Below are 19,348 nucleotides of genomic sequence, written 5' to 3'. Positions count from 1 at the left end.
AATCTGTACGCACGGCGCACGCACTGCACTTCCGTTCTGTCGATCGCACTGCGCAGCATGACGTATATCCGGTGTAGTTGAGGTGCGAGTACACATTTTAGCCGCCATGTGTCGGGTGGTCGCCCTTTCGTCTACCCGTTTTAGCTGATGATCGTACGTACGTGGCACGTACTTCTACGTATTAAATACGTACTGCGTTACGTTGTAGTTTGTACTAATACGTAGAGTAGAGTAAGTAGTTTGTCCTGGAAAACCTTTTCCCCTATTCTGAGACTTCTGACAGCTGTAAGTTTTGTTTATTGATTTAACAAATCAATGATCATGGTGGAGCAATTGCCGTACACACGATACAATAGATAGTTGATTAACAGGATATTTTAAATTTTTGGTACCGCACGATGGAAGAAAAGCTGAGATTTCTCGTGCATAACCGTGCGAAGAGCCGTTGCCTAAAACTGCTAGTCTGTTTTAGGAGAAACCACAGAGAGTCATAACTTTTTTTATTCGTGATGGATTGTCGTTTCAAGATGCTGAAAAGTTCGTGCATTGTGCTTTTATTTTTGGCCATGTTTAACTTGGTGTGGCAGTGCTGTTGAAGGATAGACAAGAAGGGACTGTTCTGTTATTGAGTCCTGTTGTTGTGCGCATCAGCCACTGAATGCAACATCAGTCGCGTTGCTAACACGCTGCCGACCGTCGGTGGCTGGCATAGTGGCACAAGCTCCACCTTTGAGAGAGCGGAAATGTTTAATGAACTCTTGTTTCTTTAAATGTTCTTAAAACGCGGTGTACAAGTGAAGTTTTGAAAACAAAAACGCGATGTGAAGCTCCATCTCAGCAATCCCTTCGAGGTAAGTAAAACGCAACTGTCCTTTTTTCCACTAACTAAGTAACATTTACTGCCTTGTCGCCACGGTGTATCTTCCTAGTAATGTGTTCCCGAAATCTCAAAAACACTTTCTAAAAGTATCACTCGGCCTTGCAGATATGTGCCGGCGTTTGTGCGGCTGTTGTGGCTTCAGTAGCACCGTCTAGCAAAGCGGGTTGGAAGAAGTGTTGCATAATTTGGCGGCGGCAGCGCTACATAATTTATACGAGTACTTCTACAGTATCGGCTAGGCATCTTCAATTGCCGGCAGCATGGATGCCGAATTCGAGTATCAAGTGGGCCTCGAACCGTGGCCGTACCGGCGCTGCGGCCGCAGTGTCAGCAGCGGCAACACCGTCATGGTCAGGCAAAAAAAGGCCTGGTACCTGGGCTTCATCGAGGACATTGCCGACGACCAGCAGCAAATCTTCGTCAATTTCCACTGTGCCTCTGTGCCGGCCGCCTGGCTCCCCGCCCGCCAGGTCTTCCCGCACGCCCTGCCCTCGGAAACGTACGACGACTTCTCCACGGTGCTGGCGGCGAGACGCGCCGATCCGACGGCGCCGCTGCTCTTCCAGCGCGCCGACGTCGTGGCCGTGTGTCACACCGGCCCCTTAATGTGCTGCGTGCAGACAACGGCCGCCGGTCCGCGCCACCTGCTGCATCCGCTGCAGATTGCCGTCGAGCGGCCGCCCCGCCGGACGGTGTTGCAGCCGCCGGCGTCGCCGCACGAGGGCGTCTACGCTGCCTATACGACCGCGGCGGTGGACGTGGCGCACATCAACTGCATCGATGAGAACCGGCTGCAGTTCGAGATGAAGCGCGCTCTGTACGCCGCGCAGTGTCGTGCCGTCAGCGCCCCCTCGATGCGGCGGCCGATCACGGATGAATTGCGGTATTACATGCGCTTGGGCCGCGATTCCGTCAAGTTCATCATTTGGCAGCGGCAGGAGGAAGCCTGCATCTGGAGTGTGGAGTTGCTGTCGGAATGCGTCCGACACTGCTTGCAGAAAGGGGTATTGGCTAACGATAATGCCGTACCATGGTATGGCTGTCCCAATGGCGATGCCGTTTCTCATAACGACGTCGGCAGCGGTTTGGCTGGTCTGCCGCTGGAAATCATAGAGAATCTACTGGAGCTGTTGGATGTTGTCACTCGCACCAGACTGCAACGGTAAGATAATGATAGTTTCTGCAGGGCGCCATTCGACGGAAACGGAGAAACGGCCGAAAAATGCAGCGATGGGGGAGTCGAGCCCTGGCTACGTCGTTAGATTTGCGTAGGCAGTATCAGTGCACCACGGCGCAAAGTCGCAACCAGACCTGGGCAGTTAGAGAAAATTGACCCACAGTTAGAGTTAAGAGTTACAGGATGCGTGCGAGTTGCGCTAACAGTTAAGTTATTTATGCAGGAAAACCGAGTTTCGAGTTACACCTTGAGTTACGCTACCATAGACAATATATAGTATTTTTCTCAGAGTTAAGTTAGAGTTAAGTTTTCTTCTGAGCGTGTTGCGCTAAAGAGTTAAGTTATAACTCGATATACTCGAAAATAACTCGCGTTTAGTTAAATAGTTAAAATTGACTGCCCAGGTCTGTTCGCAACTAACCACACGTGACGTGATAAATTTACATTAATTGCAATCTGCAGGGTCAGTCGAGCGTGGACCGATCTGGCTGCTCGCAACCTCTGGCTACGCCGGCATTTCATCGTGGATTTCGGCCTGCGTGTGCGCAGTGCCAACAAGTCGGACGAAATGCACCGTCTCGGCCGACTGTTATACCACGGGCTGAGCCGTGACGTGCGGACGCTGGTGCTGCGCCGGTGGCGTCCGGCTGACTTTTCGCTGGGAAGCAGTGCCTATAGCTATGGTGCTGTTGATTTAACCGTCATGCGACAGGTGATCAGGATGCGGCAACTGCCAGCCGGCCTGCAGCGCATCATCTATCACCGCTGCGTCGTCAGCCACGATCTGCCGGCTACGTGGTCCCGGCTTAGCGGGGCCACTGCCGACCACCCGGCCTTCTTCCCGCTCAACCACTTGTCGCCGTTGATGGATGTGTGCAGCAGCAGCGGTCAGGTGATTGTGGTGGACTACGTCCAGAAGGACGCCGTCCGCCCGTGGGAGTGGCTGCGGCCCTTTCGCCGTCGCGAAGGAAGCCCCTATAGCGAACGCAGCCCCAACACAGCCCCGCCGCTATCCGTCGCCCTGCCCTTCCTGCGCCTGGACTGCCGCCAGGATGCCGTCAGCCTTCTGGCCAGCATGCGGACGGCCATGGAGACCGCCCTCCCGGAGCCGCCAGCGGAGATGCGGCGGATGGCCACGGATATGTACGAGTATTGGCGCACCCGCGACACCTACTGGCACTTTCTCCGTCATCTGCTCACCGCGTAAGTACCAGTACATTCCGTTTAACTATGCCCGTGTGCGCCAAGCGGTACCACTACCGACATCCCGAGATTACAATATGAAAGGTCACCGGCGTATGTACAAGCTCATTCGCCGGTTTTGTGTTGCAGCACCGAGCCGGGCGGTCCCGTATGGCAGCACGCTGATTTCCCCAACACCCCGCTGCCGCAGCTGACCCGTTTAACCGTCTTCGCTCTGGACTCCTTGTGGTGCCGGTGCAGCAGTGAGCCGATGTTGCTGTAGACCCACAGCGTTGATCGGCATCTGGCCAAGACAATGGCCACCCACTCAGATAACGGATGGACGTAGTTCTCAACTTCCAGCCAAAGTAATCACTGTCGCGAGCCAACCATAAGCAGTTAGTCACAGAGAATGTTACAGACACTACACAGAGAATGTTACAGTATTGAGCAGGTTAGTGTAGTGAGGTAAAAAAGTTTAACTGTTTTTTATAAGTACGCTAAAATTAAAATCTAAATTTTAAATTATAGAACGTTTATTTGTAAATAAAAATATTTTACCATCCAGTGAGCGACTGAGCGGGTTTTCTTTTAAAGTTCAAAACTTCAACGTCTTTATTTAGTGCAGTTTATTTGTAATTCGAAATTGTTGAACTTAGAAGTTGCAAATACGTATGCTCATAATTATCATTTTTTTGCAGATTTCGAGGAGGCCTGCCAGTCGCTGGACAACCTGCGCCCCTTCGACGTCCATTTGCCGGTCGAGCGGGCCGTGCGCCTCTTCCGCGCCATGACCATTCTGCGTGGCCTGTTCCGCGCCATGACGTCTTTCCGCCCGAGGCCATGCTTCCCACGCTATTGCGCAGCATACATACTCTTGACTTTCATTACTTACTAGGGAATACTAGCTGTTTCCGCGCTAGCTGTGCTGCCATGTAACGAATGTTTACTTGGATCGGCTTGAATTATTAATGTTTTTATGAAGAATCTCTAAACGCATGCAGTGGGCGTTGTTTTGGTGTACTTAATTGTGGTATTTATGCGTTATCATTGCTTTGGCGAAGTTTTTGGCGATGGTGATGCTGATCCCTCCAGACCGCAGTAGCTGCGGCGCGGTCTAGTCCGAGTTGTTGTCCAGCGCACGGACCGCATAATACCGCATCTGCAGGCGTAAAAAGCCGTTGTTGTTCCAGGCAGCCAGTCTCGATCTGTAATCGGTGCATATACCATCGTATGCTGAAAACTGCAACTGAAGACCCAAAGGGGTTGAGTTGAAACGCTGATCTTGTGCCATATTCAGAAACCTGGCTAGCATCCCGCTTCCGTGTTGTCAAGCGTAGGCACGCGGCAGTGACTGTGTTTGCAAACTTTGCACTAGGTACTGTAACTGCCGACTGCCGGGTAGTCGCCGTTTCGCTGTATTTGGTGGGCAGATCGTACTACTGTACGTACGTGTGCCAGTATTACGTACGCGTATTGACACTAGACTACGGACAGAGAAAGAAAACGATGAGTCTCTCTGTTCTCTCTTTCTTGAAAATAATTCGTTGTCATCACTTTCCTGGTCTCGCCACTTCAGTAAAACGCAAGTTTTAAACTGCAGTCTGCAAGTACGAAGTTCTCCTTAATTTTCTCTGGATGCTCAACAGTTTATTAATTTTACTGTTTATTTTATGTATTATTTATACTGAATGGTATTTGTATATAGGGAAAAAGTTCCTGTTAGTGGATTATCAGCACACGCTGCCACACCGCTTGATTGTAGAGCATCTGTCTGTCGTTCACGATCTTAGCGTTTACGGTTTGCTGCGGTTTTTTGAGCTGGCGGCTGGCGAAATCTCCATTTATATTGTACCACCGACATGTCGAAATCTGTATGAGGGTGTGAGTGAGACTCCGGGGTTTGTCGAGCGGAGCATGTAGCCAGAAGCAGCTCGTGAGTCGTGACGGAGCATCGCAGGAGATCTCCTCGACAGACTGCAGCAGTCAGCAGAATGGCGCTGCTGCTCGCAGTCCTCTGCCTGGCCCTCCCCCTAACCCACGCCGCCCCCGTGGTGGACCAGCCCCCGCCGTCCTTATACAACCAGACCACGGACGTCGGCATCGCCGTCCTCACCGCCGCCTCCTTCAACCAGACCCTCTTCCCCCCGGACGCCGAGGGGGCCGCCCCCGCCACGGGCCCCCTCATCTGGTTCGTGCAGTTCTACAACTCGTGGTGCGGCCACTGCCAGCGCTTCGCCCCCACCTTCAAGTCCCTGGCCAACCACACCCTGGCCTGGACGCGCCACCTCCGCCTGGCGGTGATGGACTGCGCCCTGCGCGACCACGCCCCCCTCTGCAACCACTACAACGTGCAGTCCTTCCCCACCATGCACTTCCTGCCGCCCCACACCCCCCGGGATGGACCGCCCCGGGGGGAGGCCTACGTGGGGCCGCACACGGAGGCCGGGACGTACCACGGGATCCTGGACTACGTGGAGAAGACGGGCTTCCCGGCGGAGTGCGCGGCACTGCCCCCGGGGGCGCTGGACGCCCAGTGGGAGGGTGTGAAGGAGACGCAGATGGCGCTGGTGGTGGAGGCGGCCGGGGAGGACCAGGGGAAGGACGTGGTGTTGAGTGTGCTGGGGCAGACGCCGCAGTTGGCGGTGAGGCGGGCCACGAGCGTCAACGCCGCGCTGGTCGCGTCTCTGGACAGCGGGCAGAGCGCCAACGGGCTGTGGTTTATCAGCAAAAGCGGCGAGAAAAAGAAACACCGTAAGTTGCAGTTTATTCTACAATTTTTTGCCATTATTTTATTTTCTATTAAATCCGTATACCGATTTATTCTCAAATTAAGTGGTTGTTTTAAAACTCATCTCGTTATTTGTGAGCCTTAAAAAAGTTTAAGAGGTATTTGTATCAAATTCGCTAAGCGTCAGTTAATTTCTGAAATTAAAGCCTTAATTAAAAATTAAAATATTACATTTAAAGGGCTGATTAAATTTCGGAAATATTGTTTTTAACAATTCAGATTATTAAATCCATTTTTGAATTTTGGTTGTCGTTAATTTACAGCCACATTTTAGAGGATTATTTATTATGATTTTTATGGGTTTATACATTATCTATTTTTAAATCTGTAAAGTTAGTAATAAAATTCAGTTTCATGAGAAAAATATGGCATTAAATATCTTGATAATTTGTGCGTGTAGAATTTGCCGTAAAAGACCCGAAAGTGCACGACTACGTCGCGGCCATCTTCGCGGAAGACGACCGGCTGGCCGCCAGCCAGAACCTGCCGGCCTTAGCCCGCACCCCCGTCCCCTACGCCCAGGCCACCGCCCGCCCTACGCCGGCAGGTACCACCTCCAAAGACGCCCCGGCCAAACCGCATATCGCGGCGCCGTTGCGTCCGTTGAACATGACGGACCTGCACTCGGCCCTGGTCTACCTCTTCTCCATGGAGATCAACTCGCACAGCCACATCGCCGGCGCCGATCTGGCGGCGCTGCACCTCTTCACCGGCCTCCTCGACGACCTCATCCCCTTCCCCTCGCCCGTCTACAACGCCGTCCAGAAACTCAGGCAGACCCTGCAGTCCACGGACCAAACGGAAGCCGCCAGTATTATTAATTTATTAAAGGTAGACTGTCAGTTCAGAACAGTTTTGGGACGTTTCGGAAATATTTGAAATGAAAGGAAATTTCAACTGGAAAAGATTTTCCTAAAAATTTTTCAGAATATTTTTCTTTATTTGATCGGCATTGAATTCCATCAGTTTATTCGGTGAAAACTATTTAAATAGTAATTTTGAGAAATAATAATTTAAATAATAATTTGAGAAAATAAATTCTGTATTTTATATTCAAAAATTTTTAATTCTCAGAGCCCGGTTTTTTTGAAAAATATTTTGAGAGGAAGTTGATGCGAAGCTGATTAAAACTGGACATTTAAAAAATGAATTTTAAAATTTATTTTCGAAATCCTGCAATGCTGTAAACAAAAATAGTAAATGAAAGAAATGCATAGTATAAAAATGCATTGACCTATCGCTGGTTTTAGCATTTATTGTTGCATTTTATTTAATTAACGTGCATGTCATATGATAAGTCTGTCCATTGAAACAATTTTATGTAATAATTTAAGCAATATTGGTTTTTATTTCCAACCGTTTCACGGAATCCCGGTTTGATTTTGATTTAATTCGAAGCCTGAAATGTGAAACTCTGGAAATGATAATTGTAACGTTAATTTTAGGAGACCGGTCTGGATGTGGAGCACGCGCCGTTGCAGTGGGCCAACTGTCAAGGCTCGCAATCAGGCAAACGCGGGTATCCCTGCGCCTTATGGCAGCTCTTTCACACGTTAACGCTGCGCTATTACGAGAAGAACCGGGAGAACGCCGAGGCCAACGCCCTGGCGAAGGAATCGGGCGTGTTACGGGGAATCTTCGGGCTGGTGGGGCGCTTCTTCTCCTGCAGCGAGTGCCGCGACAACTTCATGCGCGAGGCCAACGCCCTGTCGTCCCAGACGGAAGTGCTCTCGCCGCGCAACGCCGTGTTGTGGTTGTGGCGGGTGCACAACGGCGTCAACAAGCGGTTGGCCGGGGATGTCACCGAGGACGACAACTATCCCAAACAGCAGTTCCCGCCGGCCACGCTGTGCCCGGGCTGTCGGGACGCCGACGGGCAGTGGCGCGAAGATGAAGTCCTGCAGTTCCTGCGCGCCTTCTACGCCGTCCACGGCAACGCGGAGGCGCAGGTGGGTCGACTGTTCGATTTCTCAGCGAGGCCCGCCCAGCGTTCTAGCACGTAAATTTATTTCAGCTGAAAATCAGGATTTATTTCAGAATTTACTTGTATTTTAGGTTTTTTATTAAATGTTTTATTCGGATTTTTACTAACTTGATTTTGTACTGAATTTATTTGTATTTAAATTTTTTAATGAATATTTTATTCGGATTTTTACTAACTTGATTCTGTACTGAATTTATTTGTATTTAAAATTTTTATTAAATATTTTATTTTGATTTTTATTGACTTTATTTGAATTCGTGTTATTATTTTATTTGTATTTGACTTTTAATTAATTTTAGAATCTTTAGATACGTAAGGGCATATTTAATTTTGGTTATTTTTTACTTGAAATATATTCTACAATTTATATAAATTTGCGATTTCGTTAAAAAGTCCTGTTAAATTAAAAAGGGGAATTTTTCAATAAATCCTGCTATATTTCTGCGTGCACAAATGCTGGACGGGCTGATAAACGACCACTCTCACGTATCCTTTTCCACGAAGAACATGCAATATGCGTAGGCGAGCGGGACGAGCGCGGCGGTGTTGGTGCGCGTGCCGCGTCACCGGCAGGCGGTGCTGGCGGAGATGGAGCGCGCGCGGACCGCGGACGAGTCATCCTCCGCGGCGGCGTCCTCGTGGCCGCCGCGGCTGCAGCGCGCCGCCTTGGTGGCGCTGGTGCTGATGGTGGCGTTGGGTGTTGTAGGCTACCGGCAGCTGACTAGTTGGCGGCGACGCGGTCGCGCGCTCGGACTGTCCTGGCCGGATTTCAGCGGCGGCCGCTCCGCCGCCCGCGTCAAGTGGATGTGATACGCCGTCTCCTTCTCCTCAGGTTCTGATTAACTTTTTATTCCTGTTTGGCTTTTTATACTCGCTGTGTTAGAACGGTTCTTCCAAACGTGTTTTATTCCTGGTCTCCACTCGTTGTTGGCATTGTGAGTCCAGTTACTTACTGTAATGTGACATCTGTTTTATTTTTGACCCGGAATGACCCAGCTTTGATGGCATTCTGAATTTGAATGACTGTGCTTTTTTATATATGAGCAGTGGAAGTTGTTGTCAAGATGATGAGGAAAACAACTCGGTTTTCCGCCGCTTTTTCCAACTGATAATAAACTTTGCTGCTGTGCGGCTCTGCAGTCTGCACTGGCAGTAATTCGCAACCAACCCGTCGCGATGTATTGTACCGCTACGAGCAAAAGCGTGGCCTATCGATCCTTTTATTTTCTTGAGATTAGAACAAGAGCTGTCAGAAAGGTTAGCCCACATGGCTAACTAACTGGCTGGTTCATGGCGGCTGCGCACGCAGCTGACCAGCGCTGACCATTACGTCAGATGAACGTTGTCTGTCAATTGTTGATTAGTAGTTGTGTAATTACAGTTTGCGATCTTTATTAAACAATAGCCATGAAAATTCCATAAAGTAAGTTAAATTGGGACACGCTACTTCACAGCTAAAATCTCAAGCAAATGAAATACAGTTTTCTATGTGACTTCTTAAACACTCTCGTTCTCTTCAATAAATGCACACAGTGAAATAAAACAACGGAAAACAATGAAACAATCATCCGCGACAGATACACACCAATCACAACAAGAAAATTCCTCTGTACTGTCTTGCTCGGGAATCGTGCCCATTACCAATTTCGCATTCCCGCGCTCTGTCTGTATAGACAAGCGCTGCCGGAAAAAATCTTTGGCGCGTTTCTGGCCAGTTGCAGAAATCAGGCAGCTTCCAATCTTGTTCACGAATTTCTTAGTGCCACCGCTCCACGGTCAGTGAATCTCGAACGCCGCCGCAACAAATCGTATCGGTCGATCGGTCGTGGTTGTCCGGTCCGGTGGCTGTCCGCACTGCTAGCGGTGGCGGATCTGCTCTGCTTTCCAGCCGCTCAAAGCACTGGCCTCCACCCCTCTCTATAAGGGACAGTTCCAAGTCCTTTGAGCGGGCTGGATAGCTGGAACAGTTCTGCCACGACTTGCGTCCCAGTGTGCCAACTGTGCACCGACCATTTCCGGCGGTTTTGCGGCTATCTCCCCGGGACGGGGTCAGTATTCAGCTTGTCGGTGGTTTGGTCGTGGTTGTTCGGTCCGGTGGCTGTCCGTACTGGGAGCGGTGGCGGATCTGCTCTGCTTTCCAGCCGCTCAAAGCACTGGCCTCCACCCCTCTCTATAAGGGACAGTTCCAAGTCCTTTGAGCGGGCTGGATAGCTGGAACAGTTCTGCCACGACTTGCGTCCCAGTGTGCCAACTGTGCACCGACCATTTCCGGCGGTTTTGCGGCTATCTCCCCCGGGACGGGGTCAGTATTCAGCTTGTCGGTGGTTTGGTCGTGGTTGTTCGGTCCGGTGGCTGTCCGTACTGGGAGCGGTGGCGGATCTGCTCCGCTTTCCAGCCGCTCAAAGCACTGGCCTCCACCCCTCTCTATAAGGGACAGTTCCAAGTCCTTTGAGCGGGCTGGATAGCTGGAACAGTTCTGCCACGACTTGCGTCCCAGTGTGCCAACTGTGCACCGACCATTTCCGGCGGTTTTGCGGCTATCTCCCCGGGACGGGGTCAGTATTCAGCTTGTCGGTGGTTTGGTCGTGGTTGTTCGGTCCGGTGGCTGTCCGTACTGGGAGCGGTGGCGGATCTGCTCCGCTTTCCAGCCGCTCAAAGCACTGGCCTCCACCCCTCTCTATAAGGGACAGTTCCAAGTCCTTTGAGCGGGCTGGATAGCTGGAACAGTTCTGCCACGACTTGCGTCCCAGTGTGCCAACTGTGCACCGACCATTTCCGGCGGTTTTGCGGCTATCTCCCCGGGACGGGGTCAGTATTCAGCTTGTCGGTGGTTTGGTCGTGGTTGTTCGGTCCGGTGGCTGTCCGTACTGGGAGCGGTGGCGGATCTGCTCCGCTTTCCAGCCGCTCAAAGCACTGGCCTCCACCCCTCTCTATAAGGGACAGTTCCAAGTCCTTTGAGCGGGCTGGATAGCTGGAACAGTTCTGCCACGACTTGCGTCCCAGTGTGCCAACTGTGCACCGACCATTTCCGGCGGTTTTGCGGCTATCTCCCGGGACGGGGTCAGTATTCAGCTTGTCGGTGGTTTGGTCGTGGTTGTTCGGTCCGGTGGCTGTCCGTACTGGGAGCGGTGGCGGATCTGCTCCGCTTTCCAGCCGCTCAAAGCACTGGCCTCCACCCCTCTCTATAAGGGACAGTTCCAAGTCCTTTGAGCGGGCTGGATAGCTGGAACAGTTCTGCCACGACTTGCGTCCCAGTGTGCCAACTGTGCACCGACCATTTCCGGCGGTTTTGCGGCTATCTCCCGGGACGGGGTCAGTATTCAGCTTGTCGGTGGTTTGGTCGTGGTTGTTCGGTCCGGTGGCTGTCCGTACTGGGAGCGGTGGCGGATCTGCTCCGCTTTCCAGCCGCTCAAAGCACTGGCCTCCACCCCTCTCTATAAGGGACAGTTCCAAGTCCTTTGAGCGGGCTGGATAGCTGGAACAGTTCTGCCACGACTTGCGTCCCAGTGTGCCAACTGTGCACCGACCATTTCCGGCGGTTTTGCGGCTATCTCCCCGGGACGGGGTCAGTATTCAGCTTGTCGGTGGTTTGGTCGTGGTTGTTCGGTCCGGTGGCTGTCCGTACTGGGAGCGGTGGCGGATCTGCTCCGCTTTCCAGCCGCTCAAAGCACTGGCCTCCACCCCTCTCTATAAGGGACAGTTCCAAGTCCTTTGAGCGGGCTGGATAGCTGGAACAGTTCTGCCACGACTTGCGTCCCAGTGTGCCAACTGTGCACCGACCATTTCCGGCGGTTTTGCGGCTATCTCCCGGGACGGGGTCAGTATTCAGCTTGTCGGTGGTTTGGTCGTGGTTGTTCGGTCCGGTGGCTGTCCGTACTGGGAGCGGTGGCGGATCTGCTCCGCTTTCCAGCCGCTCAAAGCACTGGCCTCCACCCCTCTCTATAAGGGACAGTTCCAAGTCCTTTGAGCGGGCTGGATAGCTGGAACAGTTCTGCCACGACTTGCGTCCCAGTGTGCCAACTGTGCACCGACCATTTCCGGCGGTTTTGCGGCTATCTCCCGGGACGGGGTCAGTATTCAGCTTGTCGGTGGTTTGGTCGTGGTTGTTCGGTCCGGTGGCTGTCCGTACTGGGAGCGGTGGCGGATCTGCTCCGCTTTCCAGCCGCTCAAAGCACTGGCCTCCACCCCTCTCTATAAGGGACAGTTCCAAGTCCTTTGAGCGGGCTGGATAGCTGGAACAGTTCTGCCACGACTTGCGTCCCAGTGTGCCAACTGTGCACCGACCATTTCCGGCGGTTTTGCGGCTATCTCCCGGGACGGGGTCAGTATTCAGCTTGTCGGTGGTTTGGTCGTGGTTGTTCGGTCCGGTGGCTGTCCGTACTGGGAGCGGTGGCGGATCTGCTCCGCTTTCCAGCCGCTCAAAGCACTGGCCTCCACCCCTCTCTATAAGGGACAGTTCCAAGTCCTTTGAGCGGGCTGGATAGCTGGAACAGTTCTGCCACGACTTGCGTCCCAGTGTGCCAACTGTGCACCGACCATTTCCGGCGGTTTTGCGGCTATCTCCCGGGACGGGGTCAGTATTCAGCTTGTCGGTGGTTTGGTCGTGGTTGTTCGGTCCGGTGGCTGTCCGTACTGGGAGCGGTGGCGGATCTGCTCCGCTTTCCAGCCGCTCAAAGCACTGGCCTCCACCCCTCTCTATAAGGGACAGTTCCAAGTCCTTTGAGCGGGCTGGATAGCTGGAACAGTTCTGCCACGACTTGCGTCCCAGTGTGCCAACTGTGCACCGACCATTTCCGGCGGTTTTGCGGCTATCTCCCCCGGGACGGGGTCAGTATTCAGCTTGTCGGTGGTTTGGTCGTGGTTGTTCGGTCCGGTGGCTGTCCGTACTGGGAGCGGTGGCGGATCTGCTCCGCTTTCCAGCCGCTCAAAGCACTGGCCTCCACCCCTCTCTATAAGGGACAGTTCCAAGTCCTTTGAGCGGGCTGGATAGCTGGAACAGTTCTGCCACGACTTGCGTCCCAGTGTGCCAACTGTGCACCGACCATTTCCGGCGGTTTTGCGGCTATCTCCCCCCGGGACGGGGAGTCAGTATTCAGCTTGTCGGTGGTTTGGTCGTGGTTGTTCGGTCCGGTGGCTGTCCGTACTGGGAGCGGTGGCGGATCTGCTCCGCTTTCCAGCCGCTCAAGCACTGGCCTCCACCCCTCTCTATAAGGGACAGTTCCAAGTCCTTTGAGCGGGCTGGATAGCTGGAACAGTTCTGCCACGACTTGCGTCCCAGTGTGCCAACTGTGCACCGACCATTTCCGGCGGTTTTGCGGCTATCTCCCCCGGGACGGGGTCAGTATTCAGCTTGTCGGTGGTTTGGTCGTGGTTGTTCGGTCCGGTGGCTGTCCGTACTGGGAGCGGTGGCGGATCTGCTCCGCTTTCCAGCCGCTCAAGCACTGGCCTCCACCCCTCTCTATAAGGGACAGTTCCAAGTCCTTTGAGCGGGCTGGATAGCTGGAACAGTTCTGCCACGACTTGCGTCCCAGTGTGCCAACTGTGCACCGACCATTTCCGGCGGTTTTGCGGCTATCTCCCCGGGACGGGAGTCAGTATTCAGCTTGTCGGTGGTTTGGTCGTGGTTGTTCGGTCCGGTGGCTGTCCGTACTGGGAGCGGTGGCGGATCTGCTCCGCTTTCCAGCCGCTCAAAGCACTGGCCTCCACCCCTCTCTATAAGGGACAGTTCCAAGTCCTTTGAGCGGGCTGGATAGCTGGAACAGTTCTGCCACGACTTGCGTCCCAGTGTGCCAACTGTGCACCGACCATTTCCGGCGGTTTTGCGGCTATCTCCCGGGACGGGGTCAGTATTCAGCTTGTCGGTGGTTTGGTCGTGGTTGTTCGGTCCGGTGGCTGTCCGTACTGGGAGCGGTGGCGGATCTGCTCCGCTTTCCAGCCGCTCAAAGCACTGGCCTCCACCCCTCTCTATAAGGGACAGTTCCAAGTCCTTTGAGCGGGCTGGATAGCTGGAACAGTTCTGCCACGACTTGCGTCCCAGTGTGCCAACTGTGCACCGACCATTTCCGGCGGTTTTGCGGCTATCTCCCGGGACGGGGTCAGTATTCAGCTTGTCGGTGGTTTGGTCGTGGTTGTTCGGTCCGGTGGCTGTCCGTACTGGGAGCGGTGGCGGATCTGCTCCGCTTTCCAGCCGCTCAAAGCACTGGCCTCCACCCCTCTCTATAAGGGACAGTTCCAAGTCCTTTGAGCGGGCTGGATAGCTGGAACAGTTCTGCCACGACTTGCGTCCCAGTGTGCCAACTGTGCACCGACCATTTCCGGCGGTTTTGCGGCTATCTCCCGGGACGGGGTCAGTATTCAGCTTGTCGGTGGTTTGGTCGTGGTTGTTCGGTCCGGTGGCTGTCCGTACTGGGAGCGGTGGCGGATCTGCTCCGCTTTCCAGCCGCTCAAAGCACTGGCCTCCACCCTCTCTATAAGGGACAGTTCCAAGTCCTTTGAGCGGGCTGGATAGCTGGAACAGTTCTGCCACGACTTGCGTCCCAGTGTGCCAACTGTGCACCGACCATTTCCGGCGGTTTTGCGGCTATCTCCCCGGGACGGGAGTCAGTATTCAGCTTGTCGGTGGTTTGGTCGTGGTTGTTCGGTCCGGTGGCTGTCCGTACTGGGAGCGGTGGCGGATCTGCTCCGCTTTCCAGCCGCTCAAAGCACTGGCCTCCACCCCTCTCTATAAGGGACAGTTCCAAGTCCTTTGAGCGGGCTGGATAGCTGGAACAGTTCTGCCACGACTTGCGTCCCAGTGTGCCAACTGTGCACCGACCATTTCCGGCGGTTTTGCGGCTATCTCCCGGGACGGGGTCAGTATTCAGCTTGTCGGTGGTTTGGTCGTGGTTGTTCGGTCCGGTGGCTGTCCGTACTGGGAGCGGTGGCGGATCTGCTCCGCTTTCCAGCCGCTCAAAGCACTGGCCTCCACCCCTCTCTATAAGGGACAGTTCCAAGTCCTTTGAGCGGGCTGGATAGCTGGAACAGTTCTGCCACGACTTGCGTCCCAGTGTGCCAACTGTGCACCGACCATTTCCGGCGGTTTTGCGGCTATCTCCCGGGACGGGGTCAGTATTCAGCTTGTCGGTGGTTTGGTCGTGGTTGTTCGGTCCGGTGGCTGTCCGTACTGGGAGCGGTGGCGGATCTGCTCCGCTTTCCAGCCGCTCAAAGCACTGGCCTCCACCCCTCTCTATAAGGGACAGTTCCAAGTCCTTTGAGCGGGCTGGATAGCTGGAACAGTTCTGCCACGACTTGCGTCCCAGTGTGCCAACTGTGCACCGACCATTTCCGGCGGTTTTGCGGCTATCTCCCGGGACGGGGTCAGTATTCAGCTTGTCGGTGGTTTGGTCGTGGTTGTTCGGTCCGGTGGCTGTCCGTACTGGGAGCGGTGGCGGATCTGCTCCGCTTTCCAGCCGCTCAAAGCACTGGCCTCCACCCCTCTCTATAAGGGACAGTTCCAAGTCCTTTGAGCGGGCTGGATAGCTGGAACAGTTCTGCCACGACTTGCGTCCCAGTGTGCCAACTGTGCACCGACCATTTCCGGCGGTTTTGCGGCTATCTCCCGGGACGGGGTCAGTATTCAGCTTGTCGGTGGTTTGGTCGTGGTTGTTCGGTCCGGTGGCTGTCCGTACTGGGAGCGGTGGCGGATCTGCTCCGCTTTCCAGCCGCTCAAAGCACTGGCCTCCACCCCTCTCTATAAGGGACAGTTCCAAGTCCTTTGAGCGGGCTGGATAGCTGGAACAGTTCTGCCACGACTTGCGTCCCAGTGTGCCAACTGTGCACCGACCATTTCCGGCGGTTTTGCGGCTATCTCCCGGGACGGGGTCAGTATTCAGCTTGTCGGTGGTTTGGTCGTGGTTGTTCGGTCCGGTGGCTGTCCGTACTGGGAGCGGTGGCGGATCTGCTCCGCTTTCCAGCCGCTCAAAGCACTGGCCTCCACCCCTCTCTATAAGGGACAGTTCCAAGTCCTTTGAGCGGGCTGGATAGCTGGAACAGTTCTGCCACGACTTGCGTCCCAGTGTGCCAACTGTGCACCGACCATTTCCGGCGGTTTTGCGGCTATCTCCCGGGACGGGGTCAGTATTCAGCTTGTCGGTGGTTTGGTCGTGGTTGTTCGGTCCGGTGGCTGTCCGTACTGGGAGCGGTGGCGGATCTGCTCCGCTTTCCAGCCGCTCAAAGCACTGGCCTCCACCCCTCTCTATAAGGGACAGTTCCAAGTCCTTTGAGCGGGCTGGATAGCTGGAACAGTTCTGCCACGACTTGCGTCCCAGTGTGCCAACTGTGCACCGACCATTTCCGGCGGTTTTGCGGCTATCTCCCGGGACGGGGTCAGTATTCAGCTTGTCGGTGGTTTGGTCGTGGTTGTTCGGTCCGGTGGCTGTCCGTACTGGGAGCGGTGGCGGATCTGCTCCGCTTTCCAGCCGCTCAAAGCACTGGCCTCCACCCCTCTCTATAAGGGACAGTTCCAAGTCCTTTGAGCGGGCTGGATAGCTGGAACAGTTCTGCCACGACTTGCGTCCCAGTGTGCCAACTGTGCACCGACCATTTCCGGCGGTTTTGCGGCTATCTCCCCGGGACGGGGTCAGTATTCAGCTTGTCGGTGGTTTGGTCGTGGTTGTTCGGTCCGGTGGCTGTCCGTACTGGGAGCGGTGGCGGATCTGCTCCGCTTTCCAGCCGCTCAGCACTGGCCTCCACCCCTCTCTATAAGGGACAGTTCCAAGTCCTTTGAGCGGGCTGGATAGCTGGAACAGTTCTGCCACGACTTGCGTCCCAGTGTGCCAACTGTGCACCGACCATTTCCGGCGGTTTTGCGGCTATCTCCCGGGACGGGGTCAGTATTCAGCTTGTCGGTGGTTTGGTCGTGGTTGTTCGGTCCGGTGGCTGTCCGTACTGGGAGCGGTGGCGGATCTGCTCCGCTTTCCAGCCGCTCAAAGCACTGGCCTCCACCCCTCTATAAGGGACAGTTCCAAGTCCTTTGAGCGGGCTGGATAGCTGGAACAGTTCTGCCACGACTTGCGTCCCAGTGTGCCAACTGTGCACCGACCATTTCCGGCGGTTTTGCGGCTATCTCCCGGGACGGGGTCAGTATTCAGCTTGTCGGTGGTTTGGTCGTGGTTGTTCGGTCCGGTGGCTGTCCGTACTGGGAGCGGTGGCGGATCTGCTCCGCTTTCCAGCCGCTCAAAGCACTGGCCTCCACCTCTCTATAAGGACAGTTCCAAGTCCTTTGAGCGGGCTGGATAGCTGGAACAGTTCTGCCACGACTTGCGTCCCAGTGTGCCAACTGTGCACCGACCATTTCCGGCGGTTTTGCGGCTATCTCCCGGGACGGGGTCAGTATTCAGCTTGTCGGTGGTTTGGTCGTGGTTGTTCGGTCCGGTGGCTGTCCGTACTGGGAGCGGTGGCGGATCTGCTCCGCTTTCCAGCCGCTCAAAGCACTGGCCTCCACCCCTCTCTATAAGGGACAGTTCCAAGTCCTTTGAGCGGGCTGGATAGCTGGAACAGTTCTGCCACGACTTGCGTCCCAGTGTGCCAACTGTGCACCGACCATTTCCGGCGGTTTTGCGGCTATCTCCCCGGGACGGGGTCAGTATTCAGCTTGTCGGTGGTTTGGTCGTGGTTGTTCGGTCCGGTGGCTGTCCGTACTGGGAGCGGTGGCGGATCTGCTCCGCTTTCCAGCCGCTCAAAGCACTGGCCTCCACCCCTCTCTATAAGGGACAGTTCCAAGTCCTTTGAGCGGGCTGGATAGCTGGAACAGTTCTGCCACGACTTGCGTCCCAGTGTGCCAACTGTGCACCGACCATTTCCGGCGGTTTTGCGGCTATCTCCCCCGGGACGGGGTCAGTATTCAGCTTGTCGGTGGTTTGGTCGTGGTTGTTCGGTCCGGTGGCTGTCCGTACTGGGAGCGGTGGCGGATCTGCTCCGCTTTCCAGCCGCTCAAAGCACTGGCCTCCACCCCTCTCTATAAGGGACAGTTCCAAGTCCTTTGAGCGGGCTGGATAGCTGGAACAGTTCTGCCACGACTTGCGTCCCAGTGTGCCAACTGTGCACCGACCATTTCCGGCGGTTTTGCGGCTATCTCCCCCGGGACGGGGTCAGTATTCAGCTTGTCGGTGGTTTGGTCGTGGTTGTTCGGTCCGGTGGCTGTCCGTACTGGGAGCGGTGGCGGATCTGCTCCGCTTTCCAGCCGCTCAAAGCACTGGCCTCCACCCCTCTCTATAAGGGACAGTTCCAAGTCCTTTGAGCGGGCTGGATAGCTGGAACAGTTCTGCCACGACTTGCGTCCCAGTGTGCCAACTGTGCACCGACCATTTCCGGCGGTTTTGCGGCTATCTCCCGGGACGGGGTCAGTATTCAGCTTGTCGGTGGTTTGGTCGTGGTTGTTCGGTCCGGTGGCTGTCCGTACTGGGAGCGGTGGCGGATCTGCTCCGCTTTCCAGCCGCTCAAAGCACTGGCCTCCACCCCTCTCTATAAGGGACAGTTCCAAGTCCTTTGAGCGGGCTGGATAGCTGGAACAGTTCTGCCACGACTTGCGTCCCAGTGTGCCAACTGTGCACCGACCATTTCCGGCGGTTTTGCGGCTATCTCCCCGGGACGGGGTCAGTATTCAGCTTGTCGGTGGTTTGGTCGTGGTTGTTCGGTCCGGTGGCTGTCCGTACTGGGAGCGGTGGCGGATCTGCTCCGCTTTCCAGCCGCTCAGCACTGGCCTCCACCCCTCTCTATAAGGGACAGTTCCAAGTCCTTTGAGCGGGCTGGATAGCTGGAACAGTTCTGCCACGACTTGCGTCCCAGTGTGCCAACTGTGCACCGACCATTTCCGGCGGTTTTGCGGCTATCTCCCCGGGACGGGAGTCAGTATTCAGCTTGTCGGTGGTTTGGTCGTGGTTGTTCGGTCCGGTGGCTGTCCGTACTGGGAGCGGTGGCGGATCTGCTCCGCTTTCCAGCCGCTCAAAGCACTGGCCTCCACCCCTCTCTATAAGGGACAGTTCCAAGTCCTTTGAGCGGGCTGGATAGCTGGAACAGTTCTGCCACGACTTGCGTCCCAGTGTGCCAACTGTGCACCGACCATTTCCGGCGGTTTTGCGGCTATCTCCCCGGGACGGGGAGTCAGTATTCAGCTTGTCGGTGGTTTGGTCGTGGTTGTTCGGTCCGGTGGCTGTCCGTACTGGGAGCGGTGGCGGATCTGCTCCGCTTTCCAGCCGCTCAAAGCACTGGCCTCCACCCTCTCTATAAGGGACAGTTCCAAGTCCTTTGAGCGGGCTGGATAGCTGGAACAGTTCTGCCACGACTTGCGTCCCAGTG

General features: G+C 54.8%; 2 protein-coding genes across 4 annotated transcripts; both read left to right on the top strand.

Annotated features, from left to right (window-relative positions):
- Nucleotides 1–256: 256 nt before the first annotated feature.
- LOC129598171 (uncharacterized) lies at nt 257–4,584 on the top strand. 2 transcript variants are annotated; one of them, XM_055495943.1, is made up of 5 exons: nt 257–851; nt 986–2,042; nt 2,520–3,260; nt 3,390–3,607; nt 3,941–4,584. In XM_055495943.1, the coding sequence occupies exons 2-4, from the start codon at nt 1,141–1,143 to the stop codon at nt 3,520–3,522; spliced, it is 1,776 nt and encodes a 591-aa protein (XP_055351918.1). In that variant the 5' UTR covers nt 257–851; nt 986–1,140; the 3' UTR covers nt 3,523–3,607; nt 3,941–4,584. The 2 variants fall into 2 exon arrangements, with proteins under 2 accessions (XP_055351918.1, XP_055351916.1); XM_055495941.1 differs by having other exon boundaries at nt 3,390–3,693.
- A 191-nt stretch (nt 4,585–4,775) lies between these two features.
- LOC129598170 (sulfhydryl oxidase 1-like) lies at nt 4,776–9,158 on the top strand. 2 transcript variants are annotated; one of them, XM_055495940.1, is made up of 4 exons: nt 4,776–5,993; nt 6,431–6,861; nt 7,476–7,979; nt 8,721–9,158. In XM_055495940.1, the coding sequence occupies exons 1-4, from the start codon at nt 5,234–5,236 to the stop codon at nt 8,733–8,735; spliced, it is 1,710 nt and encodes a 569-aa protein (XP_055351915.1). In that variant the 5' UTR covers nt 4,776–5,233; the 3' UTR covers nt 8,736–9,158. The 2 variants fall into 2 exon arrangements, with proteins under 2 accessions (XP_055351915.1, XP_055351914.1); XM_055495939.1 differs by having other exon boundaries at nt 8,537–9,158.
- Nucleotides 9,159–19,348: the final 10,190 nt, after the last annotated feature.

Source organism: Paramacrobiotus metropolitanus, unplaced genomic scaffold, assembly GCF_019649055.1.
Source record: "Paramacrobiotus metropolitanus isolate TYO unplaced genomic scaffold, Prichtersi_v1.0 Parri_scaffold0000116, whole genome shotgun sequence".
Lineage (NCBI taxonomy): Eukaryota > Metazoa > Tardigrada > Eutardigrada > Parachela > Macrobiotidae > Paramacrobiotus > Paramacrobiotus metropolitanus.
The sequence above is the reverse complement of the archived record's forward strand: the minus strand, read 5'-3'. Positions and strand labels throughout refer to the sequence as shown.

What these genes read in the sequence shown, in the direction of transcription:
- LOC129598171 (XM_055495943.1), top strand. Translation starts at nt 1,141, where the DNA reads ATGGATGCCGAATTCGAGTATCAAGTGGGCCTCGAACCGTGGCCGTAC. An exon ending in ACTCGCACCAGACTGCAACG is followed by an intron (nt 2,043 to 2,519) that starts GTAAGATAATGA and finishes TGCAATCTGCAG; the next exon opens with GGTCAGTCGAGCGTGGACCG. An exon ending in CTCCGTCATCTGCTCACCGC is followed by an intron (nt 3,261 to 3,389) that starts GTAAGTACCAGT and finishes TTTGTGTTGCAG; the next exon opens with CACCGAGCCGGGCGGTCCCG.
- LOC129598170 (XM_055495939.1), top strand. Translation starts at nt 5,234, where the DNA reads ATGGCGCTGCTGCTCGCAGTCCTCTGCCTGGCCCTCCCCCTAACCCAC. An exon ending in CGGCGAGAAAAAGAAACACC is followed by an intron (nt 5,994 to 6,430) that starts GTAAGTTGCAGT and finishes TTGTGCGTGTAG; the next exon opens with AATTTGCCGTAAAAGACCCG. An exon ending in ACGGCAACGCGGAGGCGCAG is followed by an intron (nt 7,980 to 8,536) that starts GTGGGTCGACTG and finishes CAATATGCGTAG; the next exon opens with GCGAGCGGGACGAGCGCGGC.